The 27,834-nt window shown below is 37.8% G+C and overlaps 1 protein-coding gene across 7 annotated transcripts in view; it reads right to left on the bottom strand.

Moving 5' to 3' along the window:
• ppfia2 (PTPRF interacting protein alpha 2) overlaps window positions 1–27,834 on the bottom strand; it is a 960,214-nt gene that overhangs the window by 41,346 nt on the left and 891,034 nt on the right. For 4 of the 7 annotated variants that reach the window (XM_051919703.1, XM_028817181.2, XM_051919706.1 and 1 more), the window contains 3 exons: window positions 17,049–17,249; window positions 9,559–9,621; window positions 3,339–3,368 (listed from right to left, as the gene is read on the bottom strand). In XM_051919703.1, the coding sequence (XP_051775663.1) occupies window positions 3,339–3,368; window positions 9,559–9,621; window positions 17,049–17,249 (294 nt within the window). The remainder of the gene's footprint in view (window positions 1–3,338; window positions 3,369–9,558; window positions 9,622–17,048; window positions 17,250–27,834) is intronic. The other 3 variants (XM_051919721.1, XM_051919727.1, XM_051919713.1) reach the window with 2 other exon arrangements.

Below are 27,834 nucleotides of genomic sequence, written 5' to 3' on the forward strand. Positions count from 1 at the left end.
TTAAATGCATTTCAAAATTAATTGCAGGAAACAATTTGATGCAGACTATCACCTAAGCTTGAATGTAAATATGAAGCATGTTACCACCAAAACTATCCTAAAACTACAGACAACTTTATTCTAGAATAATACAAGGGCAAGCATTTAAGGACCTAACCTTTGAGTAGTCCAGAACTTGATCTGGGCATAAAGGTAGAAGAAGTTCTTTCCTCGATGAAGGGAGTGTCTTACCTTTCCATAGAAGGCTCTCCAAGAAAAATAAGGAAGAGACACAAGAAAGCTAAAAATAACATGTCAAAACCTTTTTTTCTTCCTTAAAAGGGAAGCTTTTTAGGTTTTGAAAACAAATTTATTCAAGCAAAGGTAAAAGAGTTCTAAGTAAGTTTCGAATTAGGAATTATATATCTGACTAGATCCGCAGTTATGCAACATAAAAATGGTTAAAACATTTAATATACCCTAACAGAAGACATCATCTTCTGAACTGTTAAAATTCTTGTTGTACATGACTATGCAAGATTCAATGGTAAGAATTTAGACTCCTCATTATTTGTTAGCAAGATATATTTCTTGTGACAGTGTCACAATATATTAATGAAAAGAAAAAACAAAACAATCTCATTCTGCAAATCGCCTGTTTTGACACTATTCTTTTTAAATGAGGTGTACAGTATCCAACTTAATAAAAGGATAAGTCTGTGCATCCGTCCGGTTGCTATACCTCTGTCATTCTTAAAGATGGTGCGTCACAAACAATTTTAGTAATGCAATGCATTGCATTTGTCATTTCAACAGATGGCACCTCACAACCATTAAACACTGCATTTACCAGTGACATATGCATTGCATGGTGCACTGCAAACGTTAATGATGAGGTGTGCTTGACTATTTAGATTTCAACCCGTCTTAGACAGGTAGTACAGCTAGTATCTATATAAAGAGAAAAATATTAAATTGGTATATCATTCCAGAACAAATCTCGGTCCACATTCAGACATGTAAAATATTATTTATTGAAAAGAATTTTCCAAAGTGAGAAATACACATCAGTATTACCATATAAAGGAAAACAGTGTTGGCACATCCTGTTTGACTGTAATGACACAGGGCACCATACTGTGCATGGTAAATCCCTAACAAGTCCTGTCTCAAATCCTAACAAGTAACAGCTAATGAGAAACCTATGAACTGTCTCCTTGGCACTTTCTGCCCAACGAAGCTGAAGCTGGTCATAAGGTTGCATGCAGCAAAGAACATCATGAATATGCCAACAAAATGCTACAATCAAGAAAAGATGGCAACTCATCCTCTGTGAATTGCTTCTGCTAAGTTACACGCCAGCATTAAGAGTAAGCTCAAAGAGTGTGAATAAAAGCTTTGCAGCCGACATAATCCCAAAAACGATTTCAGTCGCATAGCAAACACGGAAGGCAGCAAATGAGTACCAAAAGCATGGAACGAGTCAACAACAAAATCAATAAAAGTAAATGGAGCACTCAGCTATTGCCAGATGCTGTGAAACATCACACCCAGGTCTACCATTCCCAACTTCCACAACCATTTTATTAATTAATAATCTCCAGTTTACTGGCAATGTCTCTCCTTGGCCACTGACCAGCATAAACCTTAATGATGTGAAGGATTTATTCAGTATTCTCTAATAACATGGCCTTCTCTTTTCAGTTATGAGTCTTCTTGATGTGACTCATTCTGTTTGATTTTCAAGATTTAGATTAGCTCAATATAATTGCAAAATATGACATAAAATGAGAAATTTTAGAGTAAATCACTATATGAAATGTATATAGTGGGTTAGTCAATTATGAGATTGAAAATCCGCAGTGACTGCAGGTTTTCATTCCAACCAGATTCATAATTTCAATTAAGGCCTAGCAGATAAATTAAACTTGGTATTTAATGATATTCCCGGGTCCTCCCTGCGTGGAGTCTGCATGTTCTCCCCGTGTCTGCGTGGGTTTCCTCCGGGCGCTCCGGTTTCCTCCCACAGTCCAAAGACATGCAGGTTAGGTGGATTGGTGATTCTAAATTGGCCCTAGTGTGTGCTTGGTGTGTGGGTGCGTTTGTGTGTGTTCTGCGGTGGGTTGGCACCCTGCCCTGGATTGGTTCCTGCCTTGTGCCCTGTGTTGGCTGGGATTGGCTCCAGCAGACCCCTGTGACCCTGTGTTCGGATTTAACGGGTTGGACAATGGATGGATGGATTTAATGATATGGCTTGTTAGTGCTTTCATTCTTCCAAAACAAAAATTGCATATTTTTGGTTTTCTGAGAACTTTATCCATATGTTTTGTGGTCTTTCCCTTTCCTCTCATTTATTTCAAAACATTTTTTAGCACAGATACTTCATGATGTAAGTGGTAGTGCTGCTGCCTCGCAGTAAGGAGACCTGGGTTCGCTTCCTGGGTCCTCCCTGCATGGAGTTTGCATGTTCTCCCCGTGTCTGCGTGGGTTTCCTCCCACAGTCCAAAGACATGCAGGTTAGGTGCATTGGCGATCCTAAATTGTCCCTAGTGTGTGCTTGGTGTGTGGGTGTGTGTGTGCCCTGCGGTGGGTTGGCACCCTGCCCGGGATTTGTTCCTGCCTTGCACTCTGTGTTGGCTGGGATTGGCTCCAGTAGACCCCCAAGACCCTGTGTTAGGATATAGCGGGTTGGGAAATGACTGACTGACTTCATGATGTATATACACAGGTTTACATGGAAGCATGTTATCTGGAGAGCTGATGGTTTGTTTGTCATTTGCACCTCATTTTTAACTGATGTACGGTTAAGAAAACAAGCAACAATTAAAATAACATGCAATAAATAGGCAATTTTGGATTAACTAAAATTACAGTTTATTAATATTGCACATTTCTCATGCTCAAACTAAGCCCCAAAAAGTTGCTTTATTAGTAAATAAACTGGTTCTAATTAAGAAACTGGTTAAAGAGAAAACCTGTAGCTAACTGCGGACCTCCAGGACCATTACTGAGTACTCCAGGTTTCTATTGTATTACCTCCACTAATCATATTTAACAGTATGGTTACAAAAATAACTAATGTCCAGAACTCAAAACCCAGGCATCACTTAGATGGACACATTTTGTTATAACAATGTTTGCGACTAGAGATGGATTTTTTACTTTTTTACTCAGCTTTTGTGTTTTTTTTTTCATTGCCACAACATTCAAAATCAAACAGCTACTACAAATTTAGATGATAATTGCTTTAATTTCTAAACAGGATCCTACGTTGGATAAAAGTAAAGTAAGTCAAATGCACAACATTATAGTTTGATGTTTGCACTGCAGTGTACCCAAAAATCTGAACAGTTTCATACCTGTGCCCAGCTGCCTTCTTCTGACTCCTTCTGTTGTATCACCACACATGAAGAATGGCCCCAGCATAAGCGAAAAAAGGAAAAAAAAAATGAGATAAATCGCAAATACTCTTAAGACGAAATTAACATAAATACTACAGCAACTTAATCATTTTGAGCATGTTAGAAACAGAATGCCAGCTGAAGCCAGCGCTAACCCTGATCAGAAAAATAAGGAAAAATTGAAGTGTTGTGTATAATATTGTTTTTTTGTATCAGTATGCTGCTGCTGGAGTATGTGAATTTCCCCTTGGGATTAATAAAGTATCTATCTATCTATCTATCTATCTATCTATCTATCTATCTATCTATCTATCTATCTATCTATCTATCTATCTATCTATCTATCTATCTATCTATCTATCTATCTATCTATCTATCTATCTATCTATCTATCTATCTATCTATCTATCTATCTATCTATCTATCTATCTATCTATCTATCTATCTATCTATCTAGTGTTTGTGTTGTTAACACATACAGTGCCTTCAGAAAGTATTTAAACATTTCACTTTTTTCACATTTTGTTATGTTGCAGCCATATGCTAAAATCATTTATACTCATTTTTACCCTCATCTAACAACACTCAATACCCAAGAATGAGAAACCAAAAATGGTTTTAGAATTCTTACAAATGCATTAGAAATAAGCAACTGAAACATTACATCAACACAAGTATTTAGACTTTTTACTCAGTACTTAGTTGAAACACTTTTGGCAGCCATTACAGCTTGGGGTCTTCTTGGGTATGATGTGACAAGCTTTACATTTTCTGATGGCAGTGTTCGTTGTATGCGAGTGAAAACTAGGAGTAACAAACACACAACACAGCTATCCAGCCATCAGTTTGTTAAAGTGACTTACTAAAAAATTAAATAAATAAAGTATACGGTCAACCATTATGAGCCAGACTGTATCAGCTACATCTGTTATTTACCTTGGCGTACGACGAATATGATTATAGCAATAATGAAATCCTGAATTCTAGGAACAACACTGTACGCACTACATTACTCCCTTCTGTTTGGAACCGTATCTCAATCTCGTTTCCCCCATCTTCAAAGAAAGGTGCTCTTCATTGAAAAGGCCAATGCACAGAACTCTTTACATGGTCCTTGCCCAACCAGATGCCTAGCAGCGCCCCAGCTTGCTTTCCTTGTGTGAGGCAGCTGAATCCTACACAGCCAGTGTTAATGTCCCCTACAACTGCAGCTACTTAAACAGAAGAGGACAAATGCGATTGTTGTAGGGTTAAACTTTTGTTACATCTTTTTTTACACAGCACCCTTCATAGGTCTTCACAACCTCATACTTGATGAAGTGTGTTTGAGAATGTTATATTAAGTCTTGTGATACTTATCATAGGTAGTTTATAAAGAAAAATGATTACAGCACAGGACAGAAATGCTCTGCATATACACTAAGTGTGAGAGTCAAATAAAGTAACAAAAATAGAGACAGAGCGATATAACAACAAGAGCTGTTTTGTGACAGCAGAGGACTTCACTCCTTTATTCTACAATTGTGATGTCTTTCTCTGTTTATCTACTATATCTTTTTGGCAGCATCTCACCATTTTATTTATTTGTTTTATTATTAATAATGTTCATTAAATAATTGGGAATGTAAAATGTGAATAGGAGAAACAGAACACTAAGTGTTTATCATTCATTCATTCATTTTTCAGACTTGCTCATCTACAGCTGGGCCAAGGGCAAGCTGGAGTTTATCCCAGCCAGCATCAGGAACAAGTCAGGGAAAATCCCTGGACAAGGCGACAGTCCATGACAGGGTTAAAATAGACACAGACACACACCAAGGACAATTTATCATTGCCAGTTCCACTAATTTGCACATCTTTGGACTGTGGGAGGAAATGAGAGCACCTGGAGGAAACACGAGGAGAAGATGCCATCTCCACGCATGGAGCGGCTGGGATTTCCTACCAATGCATCACTGGGCTGTCCACACAAAGTGTTAGGATTCTGAAATTTTACACAAATATCCTCAGAAATAAAAGGTAACATTTTGTAGTTTAGTCTCATTTTCATCTTTTCACCTAAAACCTGTATTGCTTGTTTATGCGGTAAATTGAGAAATTTTAAAGTAATTGTCCCAGTGCTTATGTTTACACTGCTTACAAAGATCAAACTACGCTTGAACAAGTATAACACCCTAAAACTCACTTAATCGGATTTTGTATTGCAGGAAGCCAGCAAGCCTAGCCACACACACACACATTCACACACTTGAGTGAGTTCAGAGTCACCAGTTAAACAAACCTTCAACCTACTTGCAGATATGGTAGAAACCCATAGACAAAAACAAGGCATGTGAGGACCATGCCAACTTTAAATAAACACAGGAATCTGAACCTGTCAGACAGCCGTGCTATTCACTGTGCCCCATCCACCAGCATGACGCTATGCGTCTGAATGGGAAAATGTATTAAATCATTTGCATTAAATGAAAAAATACATGTAGCCAGCATTTGACTTTCACCATATTTACAACATGAGTGCAGTAGGAATTCACCAGAATTTGTACAAGATGCAATACCATTACTGGGTTTAAAATTTGGATTTGGACTCAAAATTCACAAATCTCTTTCTTATAAAGTACTAAATGCATATGCAAAATGTTGTAAACTTCGAGAAACAGTTTTGACTGTTGTTTGTAATGGCTTTAAAAATTGAGGATGTCCACAAACTTTCATAAGAATCTGTTCATTTACTCTTGAGTTCCTGTGTCCAAAAACAACAAGGTCGTAAATCCTTCAAAAAATGTTTAAAACATTTTCTAAGGATATCAAAACTTTCTTCATGAAAAAATATGAAATATGGAAAAAGTATAAAAAAAACCCAAATCAGATAAAGGAAGAAGAAAGTACAGTATACAGTAAATCATGATGCATCCCAAGGTTGTGCTTCTGGTATTCTCATTTAAACACTAATTGAGGTGCACTAAAGATACATATTTACTTTTTTAATTTTATTGTAATCATTCCATACAAATAGATCAATTTTTACAAAAATAGGATTGAAAACAAATCAACCCCCACCCCTGAGAAAAGATAAACATTTACAAATGACAAAAATTAGTTAAATCAGTTTTATAAATCTTACTATAGTACACCAACATTTTTATAAAATAAAGTGCTACCATTGAACAACCACCATTACATGCATGGTATGGCTGAGCTGGTAGGTTTGTGCACAACCTGTATTTGCAGCTCTGTTGTTGAGTATGAAGTGTAAAGATATCCCTGAATGTGTGTGTCACACCCTGATTGAGTTCTTGGATGAGCGGAGTTTATGTTAGGAGTAGTCTACAAGTACCACTCTGGGGTGTACTGGCAGGATTCCAGTAAATTAAAATTAAAAAAACAATCTGGGAGAACTGATTAACAATACCGCACTTGCATCATGAAGATGTCTCTCCCCTTAAAGCTCCTCTCATTCATTTCCACACATTCCTCTTCTTATACAAAACCCTTAAATTTTAATTTAAAAATCAAAAGCTGCAACATAAAGGGAGGCCAGTCACAGAGTGATTAAAACAGACTGAGATCCTATAAATACATGAAGGATAGATAGATAGATAGATAGATAGATAGATAGATAGATAGATAGATAGATAGATAGATAGATAGATAGATAGATAGATAGATAGATAGATAGATAGATAGATAGATAGATAGATAGATAGATAGATAGATAGATAGATAGATAGATAGATAGATAGATAGCAAGTTGAGGAAGCTGTTTGTTGCACTAGTCTCACTATATCAGTGTAATGTTACATGTGTGTTGATGGACTTGTACATGTTACATTTTATCAGTTCCGTTTAACATAGTAAACTCCAGGAAATCACACTTACAAAAAATCTAACCATTACATTTGTAATTTTAATTTATTAATCAGATTAAGAAACCCAGGCCTGATATATTTTCTATTAGTCCTTTGGCAGCTCATCTACCCATACACTATCTTTGTCTCCAAATCATTTAAAACAAGTCAATATTGATACACCACAATGCATTTAAAATGAAGCTGAATGTTTATGGGAATGCATTACAAACGTAATTACATGCTAGAAACTTACAGAGTTGCTGATACATTGGAATAACAAATTAACCGGTTATGAATAGCTTTGATTTTAGCCTATTGCAAGGAGGTTTCTGATTTCAATGAAGAAGAACCATGACAAAGTAATGTACAATTTCACTTAACTGTCTAAGGGATTAGCATTTTAATTATCTTCGGGTCACAAATACCTAATTGAATTTCTCCATTGAATAGTTCAGCTTATTGGAGCTCAAAACAACAAACTGATATATGCAAAAACTAAGCTAGAAAGGCCTTTCATTATACTGTATAAGTTTACAATTTAATTTAATAATAATAATTCATTACATTAATATAGCGCTTTTCTCAGTACTCAAAGCGCTGTAGCCTAAACAAGAAAATTATGAAGAAATTTTAAAACAAGAAACCATAGTTATTCTCTATTCCTTTGTTAAATCTAAGCTGCAAATTTATTATAGCAAATTAGAAAATTAATTGAGATTTTTATAGATAGATAGATAGATAGATAGATAGATAGATAGATAGATAGATAGATAGATAGATAGATAGATAGATAGATAGATAGATAGATAGATAAGAATTGTGCTGGCATGCTTTTGTGCTATGAGGCGCCTGGTCACCCTCAGAAGTGTGTCTTGATTTTGGGTCTACCAAATCTCTTCCTATCAGAGTTTCTTACAATTTCCAGATGTCTTTGGATTGTGTAGGGCATTGTACTCACTGACACTTTGATTTTTTTTGTAATTTCTCTAAATGAAAGGCCTACACTTCTAAGGATTATAATGCTCTGTCTCATTTTATTTGTTAATTGTTGTTTTCTTGCCATTATCACTGGAATTTGCAACTATTTACGGTGTAATATTGTCCAAGTAGTACTTCAGAGGGTATAGTAACACAGTCTGTTCCAGCTCTGCTTTAAGACAGACAGAGGGTTTTTTAAGTAATCAACAGAAGTTGGGACACCTGTGCAAACTGTTTGCTTCAACTTGCAAATCGTAATTTACTTAATTGCTGCAAACATCTGTACATTGTAACCTATTATATGTTCACTGAAAAGGGCCTATTTGTAATATTCTGAATTTTCCTTTTTTCAGTTTTTGCTGACCTAAACTTTAAATTTAAACCTCTGGCAGTTTACAGCTTACCTTTTCACCATTTTACGTCATTCATTACATTTCAACTGATTCAATTTGAAGAAAAACTGGAAAAACTAAGGTGTTCTAAAACTTTAGTAGTGTATGGTTACACTAATTACTGTATAGTGTAGTCAGCAGTGTTAAAATAATAATACAACTGTGAAGTAATACGATTTACAAAATAAAGACACTCAAACATTGAGGAACATTTGAGTAAGTGGCATAGCACAAACCTATGTAACTATTGACTTCAATCCCGACCAACAATTTCTCACTGATTGACGGTACTGATAGCAAATAAACATTGTAGTCCCTCCAGGTCTGATTTTACACACAGCTGGACTCCAGTAGTGTGAAGTACAGTTTTTCCTTGTTATGTGGTTAAGGTGTATTTCAGCAACAGTACCTCATAATTATACCCTCCTATAAGTAATTATCACTTTTTAACAAAATATGTATTTGTGGAAATGTTTGTTTATTTTAAGATATCATTCTCACTTTTGAAATGCAGAGAGAAATTTTAATTTGCTCCGAGCTTGATGGACTTCTAAATATTATAATTAGTTTTTGATCCATAATATTAATATATAACACCCCCAATGCTTGCTATTTCAGTAGATTGTGATCATTTGCCTACCCTTTTAAAGTTAGGTAGACTGAGGATGTTTTAACCCTCTTGGTTTTTGGGCTTATGACCTAATATCATGGTTGATAGTACTCACAGTTTATGTGATTAAAATGTTATACATCACATTATAGTAGAAAGATGGCGTTGCTTAAACATTATGTATGCATTATCAGCAACATTTAGTTTTTAGATAATTTGTTATAATCATAAATAGCACATCATTAAACACAACACTACAGGCAAGACAACAAAGAAAGCATCACTACATGCTGTACTGCACCACACAACAGTCATGCAGCGAATAAAGAAAAGAAAGCACCACTAACCGCTTTTGTTGGAGCTGTTAGGTTTTCCATTTCCTCGTGGGTCACCCACACATTGCCAGAGGGCTAAAGAAACAGGACCCACAGTGGAACAGGAACAATCCAAAGGAGGTAAGCAGTATTAAAGAAGAAAGGCAGCACCACTATAAGTCAACAGTGTTAATAACATCATAAACAGAACAGAATCACTCCCACCATTCCTGGAGGGAATTGTATTGTATGTAAGTTTCATTAACTGCATATTAGTGGAAACAAATTTAATAAAAGCATTTTATTGATTAGAAAAGTAAACACACTATAGGAATATTGATAATGAAATGAGCTACAGAGAGACGGAGGTTAAGACTGTGATTAGTTAAGACTGTGATTAGTTAACAGACAGATGAAGCTGGGTAATGAAATTGGGTTCTGATTTTTGAGCTCTTTGACAAGAAGTAGTGAAGAAGTACTTGATCAATATTTTCGAAGATAATGCTAAGTAAAATTAATTTTAACAAAGGAAGTAACACTGAATTTAGACAAAAAACTATATACAGGGTATGCACATTCATTCTCTCATCCATCCATCTCCTGAATTACTGAACCTGCTAAATATGAATTCTGAGTCATGGGGAATCAAATGCTGTGGTAGCAGCACTGAGATGTAGGCAGGAAATACTGTACTCTAGATAGTGTACTAGTCTCATTAATTTATATCAGAACAAAATATGCCAAAAAATGTATAAAACAAACATGGGCCATGCAACAAGAGGAAATAAAAAACAACTTTTGTGTTGACCCATACTTTCCACTTCTAACAGAAATATGTTTTTTCCATTTGAATACCTTCCAAAACCTCAATACTTATTCTTCATCGCTTTTTCGACTGCACTCTCCCCTTTGCCACTTGATTCTGCCATGAGCTCTGAGTAGGGGGATACCATATATAACGATGTCAGGAGTTCCTTGACAATCACAACACACTGCTTCCCTTGAGACCCTTAAAGAAAAATGATCCTGATTTTCTGTATCCTAGTCTATTTCCACAGTCTAGAAGTCTGCTATGCGATGGGGCTGATGAAACCTTTTCCACCCTGTCCCAGGGTGAATCTCCTGATAAGGGCTGAGAACAAGTCATTCTGGATGCAAATTCATCCCATGCTCTGTCGGCACTTCATTTAGGGGCCAGAAACACCCTTTGGTGGAAGTAATCCCATGGATATTTGCATCTGTGGGAGAGTTAATATGGGAATTCAAAATTGAATGAAGGGATAATACCTTAACAGCAGCAGTACGTCTAAATGCTATGTGTGCTTTTTTTTAGTGTTGCTAGTAAAGTATGTGCCAGTAAAACTGAAGTTCTGAAAGCTTCAAATGTATAAACAATACCAGTTTATGGCACTATATGTTTTATTTGATCACTAGAACATAAAATACAATTTTATTGAACAAAATATAAGTACATGACCTGGCAATGTAAAGTGAATACTTGCATTCTAAGCTAAGTGCAGAGTAGGAGCACACAATAAATAAACCAAGTTGTTAAGGATCATCATTTGCTGAAATGAGGAGCTGTTTAGATACAGAACATCTTATTCACAGAGTGTACCAGTACACATTATTTTAGACGTTTAAGCAAGAGAGACTCTATTTCATTACTTATGATTATACCACACTTACTGTATTGCTGTCTGAAATTTGAGGATAGGCGAAGATCTAATCTTTAAAATACAGTGTATAATAGTATTTTATTGGAACATTGGAAGATTAAAACAATTTTGACAAGGCCATTCAATCAGACTAGGCCCATCAATTCTAAATTCTCTGAAATCACATCAAGTTGAAGTGTGAAGTTCACCAAAGTACTACTATTTAAAATGCTACATGGTAACGTGTTCCATATCCGGCATAGGGCATTAAAAGCTTTAGATGGAAAGAGATGGAATTGATTTTGAGATAATAAAGGAAAAACATATTTTTCTTGGCCATGATTGTAGGGTATGATGAAGAACAGATATGTGTACTTCTTGTCATGATTCTGACAAAGAAAACAAATAAAATAAAGGAAACAGATTTTATATGGAGATAAAACAAGCTCCCAAGTTCCCAGACAAATGGACAATTATTAATGCACACAGATGTCACAAAAGAGAGAAAATGACAGTAAAAGTTAAGAAATTATGGGCTTGCTGGTTTTACTTTATGATGAAAATAGTTATATAAGATTTATCTCAAATATAGCAAGGAATATTTGTACAAAAAAGCACAATTATTACTTTGTTCCAGGGGAGGCTCTCTTCTTTGAGCACATCTCACCAGTTTTAGCACCATTACATTGGTTTCCTGTGTCATTTAGAATTTATTTTAAAATACTACTAATGGTATATAAAGCATTAAACAATCTCGATCCTTCCTCAATTTTGGAGTGCCTGCCCCCCCTACATTTTAAGTTGTAACCTTAGAACATCTAATAGAGGTCTGCTTATTATTCCAAGAGCCAAATATTGAATAAGTGGTGATGCTGTTATGCACCAAAAATCTGGAATACTTTACTAATAGAGATACACCAGACTAGCACATTGGATCATTAAAAACAAAATCCCCAAACCACCAGGACACTAGATGGTGACTTCCCTGCAAAATAGTGGTACCCCAGAATCCCGCAGGGCATTATGGGAGATGGAGTTCAGCTTCACAGCCCTGCTGGGTACAGTGGGTGTCGCCAGGGGACACTGCAGGAAGACAAGGGGATTTCGGTTTCCAATACAGCCCGGAAGTACTCCCAAGTCATGGGGACGGAAGGACAGAAGAACTTCCGGGCTGAAGAAAAATGTAATTCTCCATCTGACCTGGAAGTGCTGACAAGTCACGTGAACAGAAGAGGAGAAGCACTTCCGGGTCAAGGACTATATAAAGGACTGGTGGAGACCCAGCAAGCGAGCTGGAGTTGGTAGGGAATGTGACAGAGCTGCTGGGAGGAGAGGAGAATTGTTTATTCATTGTGTGTTTATTGTGGCTGTGGTGCTTTGGAGGCACTGATTAGGAAGAAAATTAAAATACTTCTTGGTGCTTTTAAACCTGTGTCTGCATCTGTCTGTTGGTTTTCACAGGGCAACAGCGCCCTCAAGCGTCCATTCACTTAAATTATATATCATTCCTCCACACATTTACTAAAACTTGTTTAATTCAATTTAGTGCCACAGTGAGAAGAAGCATATCGCTTTATATTTATATACCATTCCTCCACACATTTACTAAAACCTGTTCAATTCAATTTAGTGGCACAGTGAGAAGAAGTGTATCTAAGTAGTAGCAGGGCAATGCACCAGTTGTGTGAAAAGGCAGTTAATCTAATATGCATGTCTGTGAGATGTGGGAGGACAATGGAACCTCTGGAGAAAAACTCACATAGACACTGGAGAACATGCAGAGTCCAACCAGACTGAGACCAGGCCAGGATTTAAAGCCAGTCTTCTGGAGCTTTGTAATTCAGTTCACTGCTAACCACTGTGCCACCCACTGCTTATATGATCATAAAAAAGGAAATGTAGCTGACTAACATTTTCCTTCTTAACCAATGTCAATGCCTCGATGGCGTTCATGAAAGCATTTATTGTGTACAAATGCACAATCATTATATCTAACAAGATATACTCTCAAATAACTTAAAATACCTGAAATTAACAATGAGGTGTTGCAATGAATAGAATATGTAACACTTCAGTCATTTTCTGTTACTTATCAGGAGTGATCACATATTAACACATTTTTAACTAGCATGCCAGATGTGTCCTTTATAGCTAGCCAGATGCCTTGCTGTTTTTAATGGTCCTTGTAATCATTTATAACAATTTCTTTCTCTAAATAAGAGGCAGTGGGGAGATTTCCAAGTGATTTCCCACAATGCAAATGGATGATTGCATGGATAATAAAAAATAATAATGTGGATAAGGCTTGGCCATACTCAAGTGGTTATAATGGCCCATTTCGGTAACAATACCACTCCTGTATACTGAAGAAGACATACACTATGACAGCATCCTTATCAAACTACCTTATTAGATGCTACTTCTTTAATTTTACTCATAAAAGACAATTTGCTTTATGTTTCTTTAGGAGATTTTTATCTTTGTTTGCAGGAAGCAAATTCCTAATTTTGCTAAAAATAATTATACTGAAAGCCTCAGCTGTGATCATAAAGTCATATTAGAAAGGCTTCATGTTTGCATGCTGTTTTTTAAACATTAAACAAACATGGAAAGTTCAGCTTTGGCATTATCTTAAAACAAATGAACGTTTTGTTTTTTCTCTATTTTGTTATAATTACAAAAATGCAATTGTTGTCATACATGTAACAATAAAAAAATCCACAGTTTACAACTTAAAGGTGTCCTGATCATTTATCATTTTGGGGAAAACAAAAATATCAAAAACCATTCAGACGTCATTTCATGTTGCTTCTGCTAATCTATGCTAAAGATTTACAAATCATACACTATACATGGCTGAATGAAAACACCGGTCTTTTGTTCCAAAATTCAGTTCTTTGCAATTCTCAACAGGATTAAAAGAAGGACAGGTAGAGAAAGTGCTGCATTTTGTTAAACAATATGTCATACAAACAACGTTTAAACTCACCTAATCCAGTTCAGGGTCATTGGATGAAAGGTAGAAACCAACCAATCAGAGCCAAGACATACACACAAATTTGAAATCCCACGCGTCTTTGGGATGTGAGAGTGATGGGGTGAAAATGCAAAACCCACACAGGACAAATGCCCAGGCAAGGGACTCAAATCCAGGACTCTTGAGGCATAAGGTGATAGCACTAACCACTGAGCTATCATTGTTAAAGATATTCAGTATATATATTTTTCCATACTTTGAAAAAAACTTCCTCCTATCTATTTTCTGTTGTGTTTAAGCAGTCCAAGGCCTGAAGAGGTCTATGCTTATTAGAGCATCCTAAGGAAACAAGACGTGAATCAAACTCCTTTATAGTGGACTACAATACACACACGCCCATGCCGTCTCAAATTATGGTAAGTAAGAGTAACTAATTAAGCCGAAAAGAACTTTTTTGGGCTGTGAGAGTAAAATCCACACTGGCACAGGAGCATAATTTCTAATCCAGGACTCTGGAGCTATGAGGCAACATCACTAACCACTGTGCTGCCGATAGCATATAACATAACATGACATTCTCATATCTACTTTCTAAAGTTTGCAAAATACATTCAGTAATCTTTTAAAATAATTTAATGATTACCCATAAGATCTTGAAATCTATAATACCTAATTTTGAGCAAAATTGTTTGGAAAAAATTGAATATGGATAATGTTGCATGTAGTTAGTTTGCTGTCCACATTCCAACTACACGAGGTGTCACAAAAATTAGTCTCAAATAGTTACTACCCTTAGGTACAAATATTGTACTTACTTAATTACTGACGGACTGTCTGTCTGTCTATCTATCATTACTGAGTTTAGGACTGATGTCACGTTTTCCTTTTAATAACATTTTGAAATTTATATGAATTTCCGTTAGTAAAATGAATCAGAGGAGTAGTAGTGAACACTGCTGCTTCACTAAAGGTACAAATCCTGGTCTGGCCACTCTCAGTGTGGAGTTTGCATATTCTCCCCTTCCCTGATAATTTGTCTCAAACTGGTTGTGTCAATTGCTCAGTCAAAATGGGAATGGTGGAAGTGAGCAGGGGCATTTGGTTCCTAGTAAAGATGTATCTTCTGCTGTGGGCCTGTTCCTCAGGACCGTAAAATGGGCTAAATTGGTTTAGAATATGGACAGATGAATGTACGTATAGTTCATAATGTATTGCTTTTCCATATTGGGTATAGTTGCCTGATGGATTTTGCCTCCTAGTATACTGGAAGAATTTCTAAATTAAGTTCTCTATTAAAGTGTAAAATATTGTGAAACACAGAACTACTGCAGCAAACATCCTGAAAAAATCTTCTTTTCTGTAAGTTATTATCTGTTATGCTTTTTTATCCTTGTAACTATCAAACAGTGTTAATTATTAAACAAACATACAGTATCTGTAAGGCAAAACAAAATGAGCACTGCATCCAATAATTCTAAAGACCTGGAACAATTAACATCTGCTGAGAAATACAGTAACTACACAAAATGGCAAAAACCAGTACTAAAACTTGCCTGAAATTAAATGTGGGGAAAAAAATCCTCCCTACTCCACACATTCACATTTATCCTTTACCTTAACACGTCTACAGACACTCACCTTCAAGGCTAACAAGACAGAACTCTAATCATTCATTCATTCATTTTCATTTTATTAGAATTCAAGGTTGTAGGCAATATATCCTGCAGGAATCTACTATGGATGGAGTGTCAGTCAAAAAACTGCCACATTAACTAATGCTAGGATAATTGAAAGGAACCAATTAACCTAATCTGAGCAAATCAGGATTTAGGAAAGAGGGCTGTCAGGAAAAAAGATGATGCAAACACCAGCTAAATGGGCAAATGACAGTGTTCTAGCTGAGACAGTAGACATACTGTAAACACTGTGCCATGGTGTCAGGACTAAGAGGGTAGCCCTGCTTTCTGGAAAATGAAATCACTTATGCAGCTGCTCAGAATAAAACTCTGAAACTATTCAAATAGTATGTTTTTTAAAGTTAATAAAGTAACACCTGTTGACTAATACAAACGTGCTTAACTCTACTGAAAATGAAGAATTATTATCATATAATTAACTGACACCCTCATCCAGGGCAACTTACAAAGTCAGGATCGGTTTCCAGATACTTTTAACATTTGGAGCAGAGGCAGGTTATGTAACTGCTCAGAGATGGTCAATGGGACGTAGGAAGTGAATTATCTCCAGTGTCTTATCCATAATGCTATTATATCTGAATTATTGTAAATTACTGGAAGAATGTGCTGTGTTTTTATACATAATGTTAAAAGCTGTTTAGTGTTTATTTGCTTCCCATGATCACCAACTTTCCTAGCTTTACAGTCCGTAATAGGGGTACTAAGGCTCAATAGTGCCAGTGGATAGTGGGCAACAGCTGCTGGTTCCTGTATATGGGGAATCTTTACAGCTTATGTTTATTGATTAATAACTTATATTTGAAGTCCACGTTGATTTACATGCTTTTTTTTTTAACTAAAAATACTTGATATTGCTAAGCCTAAAGAACATACTACAATTGTCCTTGATTAACTCACAAACATTTTCAAATCATTATTCAGATTTACCTTTATTATGTTTCTGTTATATAAATCTACTACTCTTCACTCTGACCCACCCACCTATGATTATGGAATAGTTGATCTTTGTATGCCAAATATGCCATTCTCCCCCTAGGCCCGTGCATCGGTTCAAAGTCTGATTGTCTCGTTTATACTTTATGGGAGCATGTCAGGCTCTTTTTATCAAAACTTGTTATCACTAAGGTCTGATGTCTTTGAGAAAGTGTTAAAATACAGCAGATAACACAGAAATAAAAAAGTGTGACTTACTGTTCTGGAGGTTGGAGGTGCAGAAGGGCTGGTTAATGACACCATCTCTTGGATTGCTAACCGTAACTTGAGGCGATGCAGTGGGTTGCTGATTCCAATTTCCCTCTGGATCTCAGTGTCTGAGAGTGCTGACATGATGGCTCCACTTTTTACATTAGCTCGACAGGCTGCCACGTACCAAGCTGGCATCCCAAGCCACAACTATATAAAAAATACAATGGGAAAAATTCATTTGTCACACTATTTACATGTTACCTTTGCCTGCTTTCTATAACACCCTGACATTTAAACTTAGCTAAATAACGCATTTCTGTAAAACGTTCAATTATATTGAAATGTTATTTTATACTGCAAAAGTTTATATATGTACTCTGATTTATTAGTCTATTGAAATGCAACACTTTCAAGCTTGTATTTGACAATAAATAATAATATTATTTTTTCAATAAACTGTAATTTTAAGGATGTAAGTAAGTTACCATAAAAGACAAGATTAGGTATGGAGTATGGTAAATTAGTTCAACAAAAATTAAGTACAACAGAAACTATCAACAAAGCAACATCACTTTCAATGTTGAAAATGTGTAGCAAGGGAAAATGTCAAAATTTCCATGTGCAAATCCTGCTAATAATAACAAAACAACCCCTTAGCATTAACAAAACATTGAAACAGCTGTGTATTATGAATCATATTAAGAAGTTGGTCACAGTCACGATTGAGAGGTATACAGATAATGTGCTTGAATTCAGGCTGGAAAAAGGTCAAAAATCAGCTGGGCAAGACCAGAGCAAGCCAAGCCAAGGTCCTGAATGGACCAGAAAAAGAATGACAAACATCTAAGAAACGTGCTGAACCTAACTTTTATCATAGAGTAAACAGCTCAACAATAATGAAGAAACTTAGATTAGATCCTCTGTTATTCTAGTTTGATGGGAAGCAGTTTATTTGTTTTCCATGATCTCCAACTTTCCTAGCTTTATAGAATGCAATGGGGGTACTGAGACTTAAAAATGCCAGTGGATAGTGGGCAATGGCAGGTGGTTCTTGTGGATGGGGAACCTTTACGGCTCATGTTTATTGATTAATATTTCATGTCCAGATTGATTTAGATGCTTATTTTGAACTCTAATCAGTTGAACCAAAAATACTCAATAGTGATAAACAAAAAGTAGAGCCAGGCAAGACCAAATCAAGACAAGCCCAAGTCGTGAATGAACCAGATAAAGAGTTAACAACATCCAAAAAATGTGTTGGACCTATATTTTGCCATAGGGTAAAGAGATCATCAATAATGGAGAATCTAAGAGGAATTTTAGGCATTCACTTCAGATGCAGAGGAGAGGAGTCAGATGAGGTGGCTTGGGCATCTGATCAGGATGCCTCCTGGACGCCTCCCTGGTGAGGTGTTCCGGGCACGTGTAACCGGGAGGAGGCCCCGGGGAAGACCCAGGACACGCTGGAGGGACTATGTCTCTCGGCTGGCCTGGGAACACCTTGGGATTCTCCTGAAAGAGCTAGAAGAAGTGGCCGGGGAGAGGGAAGTCTGGGCATCTCTGCTCAAGCTGCTGCCCCCGTGACCCGACCTCGGATAAGCGGAAGAGGATGGATGGATGGATGGACTTCAGATGCAACTGAGAAACTTGTGTTAAGCCTATGTCACATTGAAGACATTTAGCGATTTTCAGTCAGAGCCTTAATTTACACAGTCTTAGCAAGTCAGAGATAGTTGGTAGCGTGCTGCCATGAATAACATGAGATTCACTCCAACTAGTCTGCAACTCACTCTGATAAAATCATAGGTTTGAATTTTTCTTTAGTTATAGGCGCAGATTCTGTTGTGCATGAGAGATGACAACCAACGAATGCTCATCCAGATTTACAATGTATATGATGCAGCAATTCCTCTGGGTACTCTGGTTTCCTCCCATAGTCCAAAGACATGCAGGTTAGGTGCATTGGTGATTCTAAATTGTCCCTAGTGTGTGCTTGGTGTGTGGGTGTGTGTGTGTATGCCCTGCAGTGGGCTGGCGCCTTGCTCAGGGTTTGTTTCCTGCCTTGCGCCCTGTGTTGGCTGGGATTGGCTCCAGCAGACCCCCTTGACCCTGTAGTTAGGATATAGTGGGTTGGATAATGGATGGATGGATAATGCAGCAACGAGGAATAATGAACATGGGCGTTTTGGACCTTACAAACCCAAACAGAAGCTGTCGTCTGTCTGATGTGTCTTGTTTAACACACCACAGCTGAGTGGAAAAAGAAAAAAGGGCCGAGCTTACAACCGAACTTGCCGTACATGTTAACCCTTCATACAGCGCTGGCTCCGTCAGGCAGCACGTTATTGGCTATCATAAAAAGGGGAGAGCACAACTGTGCTGGAAGTTCAGCATTCAGTTGGGAAATGTAACACAGCCAGCGATTTTTAGTTGTTTAAATTGGCATGGTCTGGAAACATGATCTGACATACCAGATGAACAGAAGTCACACAATATGACAGCAGCTTTAAGGTGTGCCAGGTATGGCCCAATGATATAAAACACAAGAAAAAATCCAGAATAAACAGAAGGGATTGTTGGATAATGGATGGATGGATGGATTATATATTGCTGCCAGTGTAGCAGCCTCTGGGAATTCCATAGTAATATCTAATAAGCGAGGATAGCTCTGTCTAGCTGGGTATGTTGCCAATGCGTCCCTCAACAGGAACACTGAATCAAAACTGAAGTGAAGGAAGGAGAATGATCTAAACGAACATGATGTTAGTTACACATTCATTCAGGAACCACTTTAGTAGACAAGGTGCAAAACAAATCTCCATTTCTTTACCACTTTTTAAAAACAAAATACAAAAATATAATTATTGTTTCAGGTACCCTTTTTTAGAAGAAAATAGTAAAACATACACATAACAACAGGTTACTCACTTAATTTACTAAAACCTCCATAGATGAATCCCACCTCACATACGAATGAGCATTAATTCTCATAGTGCGGGGATGTCTTTTCTCCAAGACTTGAACGATAAAACGTGCATACATGGATAATACAAACTTCAGTGTATTTGGCAGCTTCACCAAAGCTTTGGTTAGGGATCATTGATGATATATCTTCTTCTGATCATGCAGAGGCATTCACTTTCTTTTTTTCTTTTATATATTGGACTGTGTGATTCTGGTCCTTACTCCTTGGAAAAATGTTTTTTTCTTTCAGCTGTAGTCCTTGAGTTAAACAATGGCTACTACTTGACTCCACTAGTTTTCCCATCAGTTAATTTGGTATAAATTACCAACTTGTATAGTGCTATTTTTGTTTAACAGCTCTGCCCTCTGAAACCAATTAACTGCACTGTACAAGGTCCTAAACTACTTCACGGAAGAAAACCACTGAAGAACAACCTTTAGTATTCTAATAGAGAAGTCAGTCAGTCAGTCATTGTCTAATAACCCACTTAGTCCTGAGCAGGGTCACGGGGGTCTGCTGGAGCCTATCCCAGGTAGCCCAGGGTGCAAGGCAGGAACAAACCCTGGACAGGGTGCCAGTCCATCGCAGCCAACAGAGAAGATTGTTTGTAATCAAGAAGAGGAAGTGCATGCTACATCTTTTCATTCAATTACTGAACTTATTTATTGGAATAAAAATATTACAGGACGATCTGGATCTACTTTAGCAGCCGAGGCCATAAGAAACCAGCCATATATGTGAGAGTTCATCTGTCGCAGTACATACACTCATACCCCAGAACCAGGACAATTTGGAGTTATAAATGAGTGCAACCTCTATGTGAGAAAAATCAGAATATTCAGAGATAACCCATACAGTTGTGTGGTGTGAGGGATGGCCGGCAGTTTATCCCAGCCAGCACCCCCAGACCACTAGAGGGAGTCCTCCCTGCAACATGGGGGGTGCCCTGAATTCCCGCAGGGCATTATGGACAATGGAGTTCGGCTGCACAGCCCTGCTGGATACCATGGGGGCCGCCAGGGGACGCTGCAGGGAGGCACGAGTGTTTCTGTTATAGGCCGGAAGTACTACCCCGTCAAGGGGACCAAAGAAATGAAGTACTTCCGGGCTGAAAAAAAAAGAAGAGTTTTCATCTGACCTGGAAGTGTTATGGAATCACATGGACTGAGGGACAGAAGCACTTCCGGGTTGAGGACTATAAAAAGGACTGTGGGAAACCCAGCAGACTGATCAAAATATAGTACATATTAAGCTAATGTGCCAAAAACTTATTTAGCTAAAATAGCCTTACCATCAGGATTCTTATTTTCTTCCATAGTTCAAAAGACATGTTGTCAGATTGATTGGCATTTGTAAATTGCCGCTCTGTCTGCGTGCATCTTGCGAAACTCTAGCACCACAAAATACTCAGATGGAATGACACAAGCTATGACAGTGCAGAACAGTAAGCTCTTTAAAAGTGAGAATCACCTTTGTAGTGTTTAATGACTTTAAGTTGACAGGTAAAGTGTGAAAAGGAATGTTAAATAAAAGACATATACTAATCCAGCATCTTTGGAACCAAAAGACAACAAGTCAAATACTATTAAAAATTGAATACTGTTTTATGATCTGAGATTTAGTATGCTCTTTTAATTTGCGCTCACTCTGTCACTCTGCATTACGCATAACAGAGTGTTTTGTTATAAGTTAGAAAGAACGTTCATCACATGGATATAAAACCCATTTAAAGACCCCTGACAGGTTGTATTATGCCAGGACAACAGTGAATGGTGCTAAAAACTGATTAGACATGTGTTGCCCTTATGCATTAAGCAGAATGCCAGTCATCTTATTTGTCATTGGTGTTTTCTTCCTAAATGAAGTTAAGTCTCATGTGATTGCAGCACCAGTGAATTCAGCTACTAACTCAGTCCTGTGCTTAAAAAAGGAATTAATTAAGTATATATATTTTGCACATGAGTGTGTTTAAATATTCTTACCCATAGTATAAGAGGGTAGGCATTATGCTTACCGGCACAGTGGCAGCTGCTTTAAATCTCCTGCAATTTTAGCTTTAATCCCAGACTGTCATAGTCAGTGTGGAGTAACATTTTCCACATGTTGATGTGGTTTTTTGCTGAGCTCTCCTGTATCCTCCAACATCTCTAAGACATTTAGTTAATAAACAGTTTTAAAATTGCTTGGTGTAAGTATGGATGTTGATATGTAAGAGTGTGCCCCATGAAGACTTGGCCTTCCATGTGTGGTTGTTTCCTGCCTTTTCCCCAAATGATGCTGGGATATAACAATAATTATAATCAGTAAAAAAAAACTTGCACACATTCCGAGTTTTAGGCAAGAAACTATAAAAGTTAACCATCTGCAGATAGCAACATTTTATGATAAGACCACAAGAAGTGAAGTACTACAGTTATCCCTAAGGCCAGATGAAAACTCGCAGGTGTTTGCCAGTTTGTAGGGTCAGTAGAACAGTAGATATCTAAGAGGACAGCAGCAGGATAGAAGGTTGAAGCATGAGAAATGGAAATGTCTGTCTGCTCTGGTGTAGTCTTGCGAGCTGAGACATGATCCCCAAATGAGAGTACAATCTTTGTTTCAAAAAATATTTCAAAAGAAAAAAGTGAAGGTCTAGGAAATCTTGATCTGCTGTGGTCCGAAAAATCATTTTGATGGTGCTTTCAGAAAAAAGAAAAGTTACAGATTTTGAAGTATTTGGTGTGGTAAAATGACATCACCAAAAAGACAGATTTAAAATGGCTAGTAAACAGAAAGAACCGTCTTCAACTCGTAGAGTGAAAATGGTGGGCATCAAGGAACTCAGTCTGACATAGTGGAAGTTGAATATAATCTATTGGCTTGTTTTGTATGCCATTATAGTTTGGTTGCTGGTTAAAAAATAATTAAGGGTTCTGACTCTTAAAAGCAAGTCAATTAAAATTATGACAAAAGAAGAATGGTCAATTAGTAGCAGGAACTAATTAAGAAAGAGACTGAAAGGAATATCTGTGGTCAGTGTGGCTCTCCAGGATCTGAGTTTGACACTCCTAATGGTGATCCCAGTCCCCCAGAACCCTTTAGGACCCATATTTCTCACCTTGGACCTAGCCCATTCCTGTCATGTACTGTATCTGTTATTCTCTGTGTGAAAAAATACTTTCTAACATTACAGGAATTCCCTTAAGCACTTTCTATCAGTACCCCTTTGTTGTTGTTGTGGAAGATCTAATTTTAAAATAACTTCTGGCCTCTACTATACCAGTTCCCTTTATAATTTTATAATCCTTTGTCATATGACATCCTAACTTCTTAAACTGAAAACTTCTTCAGTCTCTCCTCTTACCTCATATCGTGCAGCCTAGTAGCTCACCTCTAAGGCTTTGGCTTTCAAACGCTGAGGTTGTAGGTTCAAATCCTGCTATTGACACTGTGTGACCCTGAGAAAGTCACTTGACCTGCCTGTGCTCCAATTGGAATACCAAAAAAAATTTAACCAATTGTATCACAAATGTTATAAGTCACCTTGGAGGAAGATGTCAGCCAAATAAGTAAATGTTTCTTGTGCCTTTTATTTAATATGAAGGCTAATACTAAACTCAGTGTTATGTGAACACTCTAAGTTATTGATACTGATTTAGTTGTGACAGGACTAATGTTGTCACCAGAGCTCTTGGACACTTAACCATAGTATTTAGGCAACCTCTCAGCACAGCACCATTACTCTTTAATAGATTAACCATTGCTATTTACATTTTCTTTTGGTTTCAACTATTGGCCCTTGTGTTTTGAGTACAACATTCTTTTTGGCCATATGATTATGGGGTGTGCTCCCCACCTTTTTTTAAGATTATATCCTTGCTTTCATATTTGCCTTGGCCATGGTTGACTCCTGATTGACTTGCTTGTGACCTCCTTAAATCCTACTAAGTGCTGCAACATCATGGTCTCACCAACCTGGTCCAAGGACTTTAACTGCTTAATGGGAAGTTCTGCCTCAGGGATAACCAGGGGTTAAAATGTGGCAAAGAATGATGATGTATGCCCCTAGGGCTGCAGTTGCCATCTACTGTATGATAATATGCATTTTTATTGCCTCCTCTCATAATACAAATAGCCAAAAGAAATGGATGCATTTTTTAAACTAAGCATAAGTTTTTGCAACATTAGACAATTTAACAATTGGAGCTGTTGCTCCTACATATTATCTGTTTTTTTCACCTGTATTATTATCATTCTTTAATTTAATATTATTTATTGTATCAGTATGCTGCTGCTGAAGAATGTGAATTTCCCATCGGGATTAATAAAGTATCTATCTATCTATCTATCTATCTATCTATCTATCTATCTATCTATCTATCTATCTATCTATCTATCTATCTATCTATCTATTAGCGTTTCTCTTTTAATGTAGTATTTCTAAGGAAATACAACAAAATCTTTAATGCTTACTACATTATGTACTGTACAGAGTAAATAATGGAAATTTCAGCAACATGGTGGTTTACTTGAAAAGTTTAGCTTACCAACATACATGAATGAAAACCTATTAGAACAATCTAGACAAGAACAGGCCATTCAGCCCAACAAAGCTCGCCAGTCCAAACAAAACTCACCAGCCTATGTCACCTCATCAGCTGTTGAATGTCTAGCATCCATTGTCTGGGAACCTTTTGGTCAGTTTTTGTTTCAGTGATCCACAATGGTGACAGAAGATCAGGTCTAATATTTTTTAAAATGCTTACCATAGATTTTGGCTTGTTCTAGGTGTGTTGTATAGCAAACAGAACAAAAAGACCCACATTTGTAGGTTTATTTGTTTATTATTGTCATTATAATTGCAAGAGATGCTGGTAATGGTCTTTTTGAGATAAACCACAAAAATAACAGAGACATAGTTCAAGACTACTCTGGTAAAAATTCTTCTTCAATATAGTAAACAGTTGGCCAGGGACAGAGAAATAAATACAAATCAGAGAAGTGAATTTAAAAAGATTAAGCTAAGATATACTGTGTCAGTAAAAACCCAGCGAAAGGGGATGCACAAACCAGTGTGTTTCTTCGTGCCAGTCCCAAGCCTGGATAAATGGTGAGGGTTACGTCAGGAAGGGCATCCGGTGTAAAATTTTTGCCAAATCAATATGCGGAACAACAATACAAATTTCCATACCGGATCGGTTGAGCCCCAGGTTAACAACGACTGCCACCAGTACTGTTAGTCAACAGGGTGCTGGCAGAAATTGGGCTACTGTTGGCCGAAGGAGAAGAAGGAGAAGAAGAGGGGGGAGACGTGTCCGGAAGCAGGAGGAGAGGAGGAAAGTAAACAGAGTGGAACTGATGGTAGGAACTTTGAATGTTGGCAGTATGACTGGTAAGGGGAGAGAGTTAGCTGATATGACGGAGAGAAGGAAGGTTGATATATTGTGCATGCAAGAGACTAAATGGAAGGGGAGTAAGGCCAGCTGGTTCGGAGGTGGATTCAAATTGTTCTATCATGGGGTGGATGGGAGGAGAAATGGAGTAGGGGTTATTCTAAAGGAACAGTATGTCAAGAGTGTTCTGGAGGTGAAAAGAGTGTCAGGCAGAGTAATGATTACGAAGCTGGAAATTGGAGGTGTGATGATGAATGTTGTTAGGGCATATGCCCTGCAATTTGGGTGTGCAATAGATAAGAAAGAAGATTTTTGGAGTGAGTTGGATGAAGTGATGGACAGTGTACCCAAGGGACAGAAATTGGTGATTGGAGCAGATTTCAATGGGCATGTTGGTGAAGGGAACAGTGGAGACGAGGAGTTGATGGGTAGGTATGGTGTCAAGGAGAGGAATGAAGAAGGTCAGAGGATAGTGGATTTTGCCAAAAGGATGGACATGGCTGTGGTGAATACATATTTTAAGAAAAGGGAGGAACATAGGGGGACATACAAGAGTTGAGGAAGATGCATACAGGTAGATTACATCCTTTGCAGAAGAGTCAATCTGAAGGAGATTGAAGACTGCAAAGTAGTGGCTGGGGAAAGTGTAGTTAAGCAGCATAGAATGGTGGTCTGTAGGATGACGTTGGAGATCAAGAAGAGGAAGAGAGTGAGGGCAGAGCCAAGGATCAAATGGTGGAAGTTGAAAAAGGAAGACTGTAAGGTCGAGTTTAGGGAGAAGGTGAGACAGGCACTGGGTGGCAGTGAAGAGTTACCAGAGAGCTGGGAAACTACAGCAGATGTAGTAAGGGTGACAGCAACAAGGGTGCTTGGCGTGACATCTGGAAAGAGGAAGAAGGAAAAGGAAACCTGGTGGTGGAATAAGGAAATACAGGAGAGTATACAGAAGAAGAGGATGGCAAAGAAGAAGTGGGATAGTCAGAGAGATGCAGAAAGTAGACAAGAGTACAAGGAGATAAGGTACAAAGTGAAGAGAGAGGTGACGAAGGCTAAAGAAAAGGCGTATGATGAGTTGTATGAGAGGTTGGACACTAAGGAGGGAGAAAAGGACCTGTACCGATTGGCTAGACAGAGGGGCCAAGCTGGGAAAGATGTGCAGTTGGTTAGGGTAATAAAGGATAAAGATGGAAACATACTCACAAGCGAGGAGAGTGTGTTGAGCAGATGGAAAGAGTACTTTGAGAGGCTGATGAATGAAGAGAACGAGAGAGAGAAGAGGTTGGATGATGTGATGATAGTGAATCAGGAAGTGCAACGGATTAGCAAGGAGGAAGTAAGGACAGCTAAAAAGAGGATGAAGAATGGAAAAGCCGTTGGTCCAGATGACATACCTGTGGAAGCATGGAGGTGTTTAGGAGAGATGGCAGTGGAGTTTTTAACCAGATTATTTAATGGAATCTTGGAAAGTGAGAGGATGCCTGAGGAGGGGAGAAGAAGTGTGCTGGTGCCGATATTTAAGAATAAGGGAGATGTGCAGGACTGCAGTAACTACAGAGGAATAAAACTGATGAGCCACAGCATGAAGTTATGGGAAAGAGTAGTGGAAGCTAGGTTAAGAAGTGAGGTGATGATTAGTGAGCAGCAGTATGGTTTCATGCCAAGAAAGATCACCACAGATGCAATGTTTGCTCTGAGGATGTTGATGGAGAAGTTTAGAGAAGGCCAGAAAGAGTTGCATTGCGTCTTTGTGGACATGGAGAAAGCATATGACAGGGTGCCTCGAGAGGAGTTGTGGTACTGTATAAGGAAGTCGGGAGTGACAAAAAAGTATGTAAGAGTTGTACAGGATATGTACGAGGGAAGTGTGACTGTGGTGAGGTCTGTGGTAGGAGTGATAGATGCATTCAAGGTGGAGGTGGGATTACATCAGGGATTGGCTCTGAGTCCTTTCTTATTTTCAATAGTGATGGACAGGTTGACAGATGAGATTAGACAAATCCGCTTTGCATTAACCAGGAAATCTCGTCTTGCTCATTCAGCATCAATGTGTTTCGCTGTGTAAAGAGTTAACTTTTGTGCTCTTTTGTGTTTATCTTTGTGCATAGTCAAGCCCTTCATTATGGCTCCAAAATGATCTGCTCCTGCTACTGCTTCAGGGGCCATGCCCAAGTGCCAATGGAAGATGCTAACGATTTCCAAAAGGGTAAAAGTTTTGCATATGTTGAAGGAAAGGAACAGCTACGCCACTGTAGGACGCCATTACGGCATCAATGAGTCCACGGTTCGTTATATTAAAAAGGAGGAAAAGATTATAAGTGTCCTTTAAGTAGGGCGTGAAATGAGTTGTAAGTGGACGTAATAAGGCGGTAGTGTGAATGGAATCTGCTTTAGGGATATGGATTGAAGACTGCCGGAAGAAGAACATCCCCTTGGACACCAATATCATCCAAGAGAA

The sequence above is a fragment of the Erpetoichthys calabaricus genome, chromosome 1 (genome assembly GCF_900747795.2).
Source record: "Erpetoichthys calabaricus chromosome 1, fErpCal1.3, whole genome shotgun sequence".
Taxonomy (NCBI): domain Eukaryota; kingdom Metazoa; phylum Chordata; class Cladistia; order Polypteriformes; family Polypteridae; genus Erpetoichthys; species Erpetoichthys calabaricus.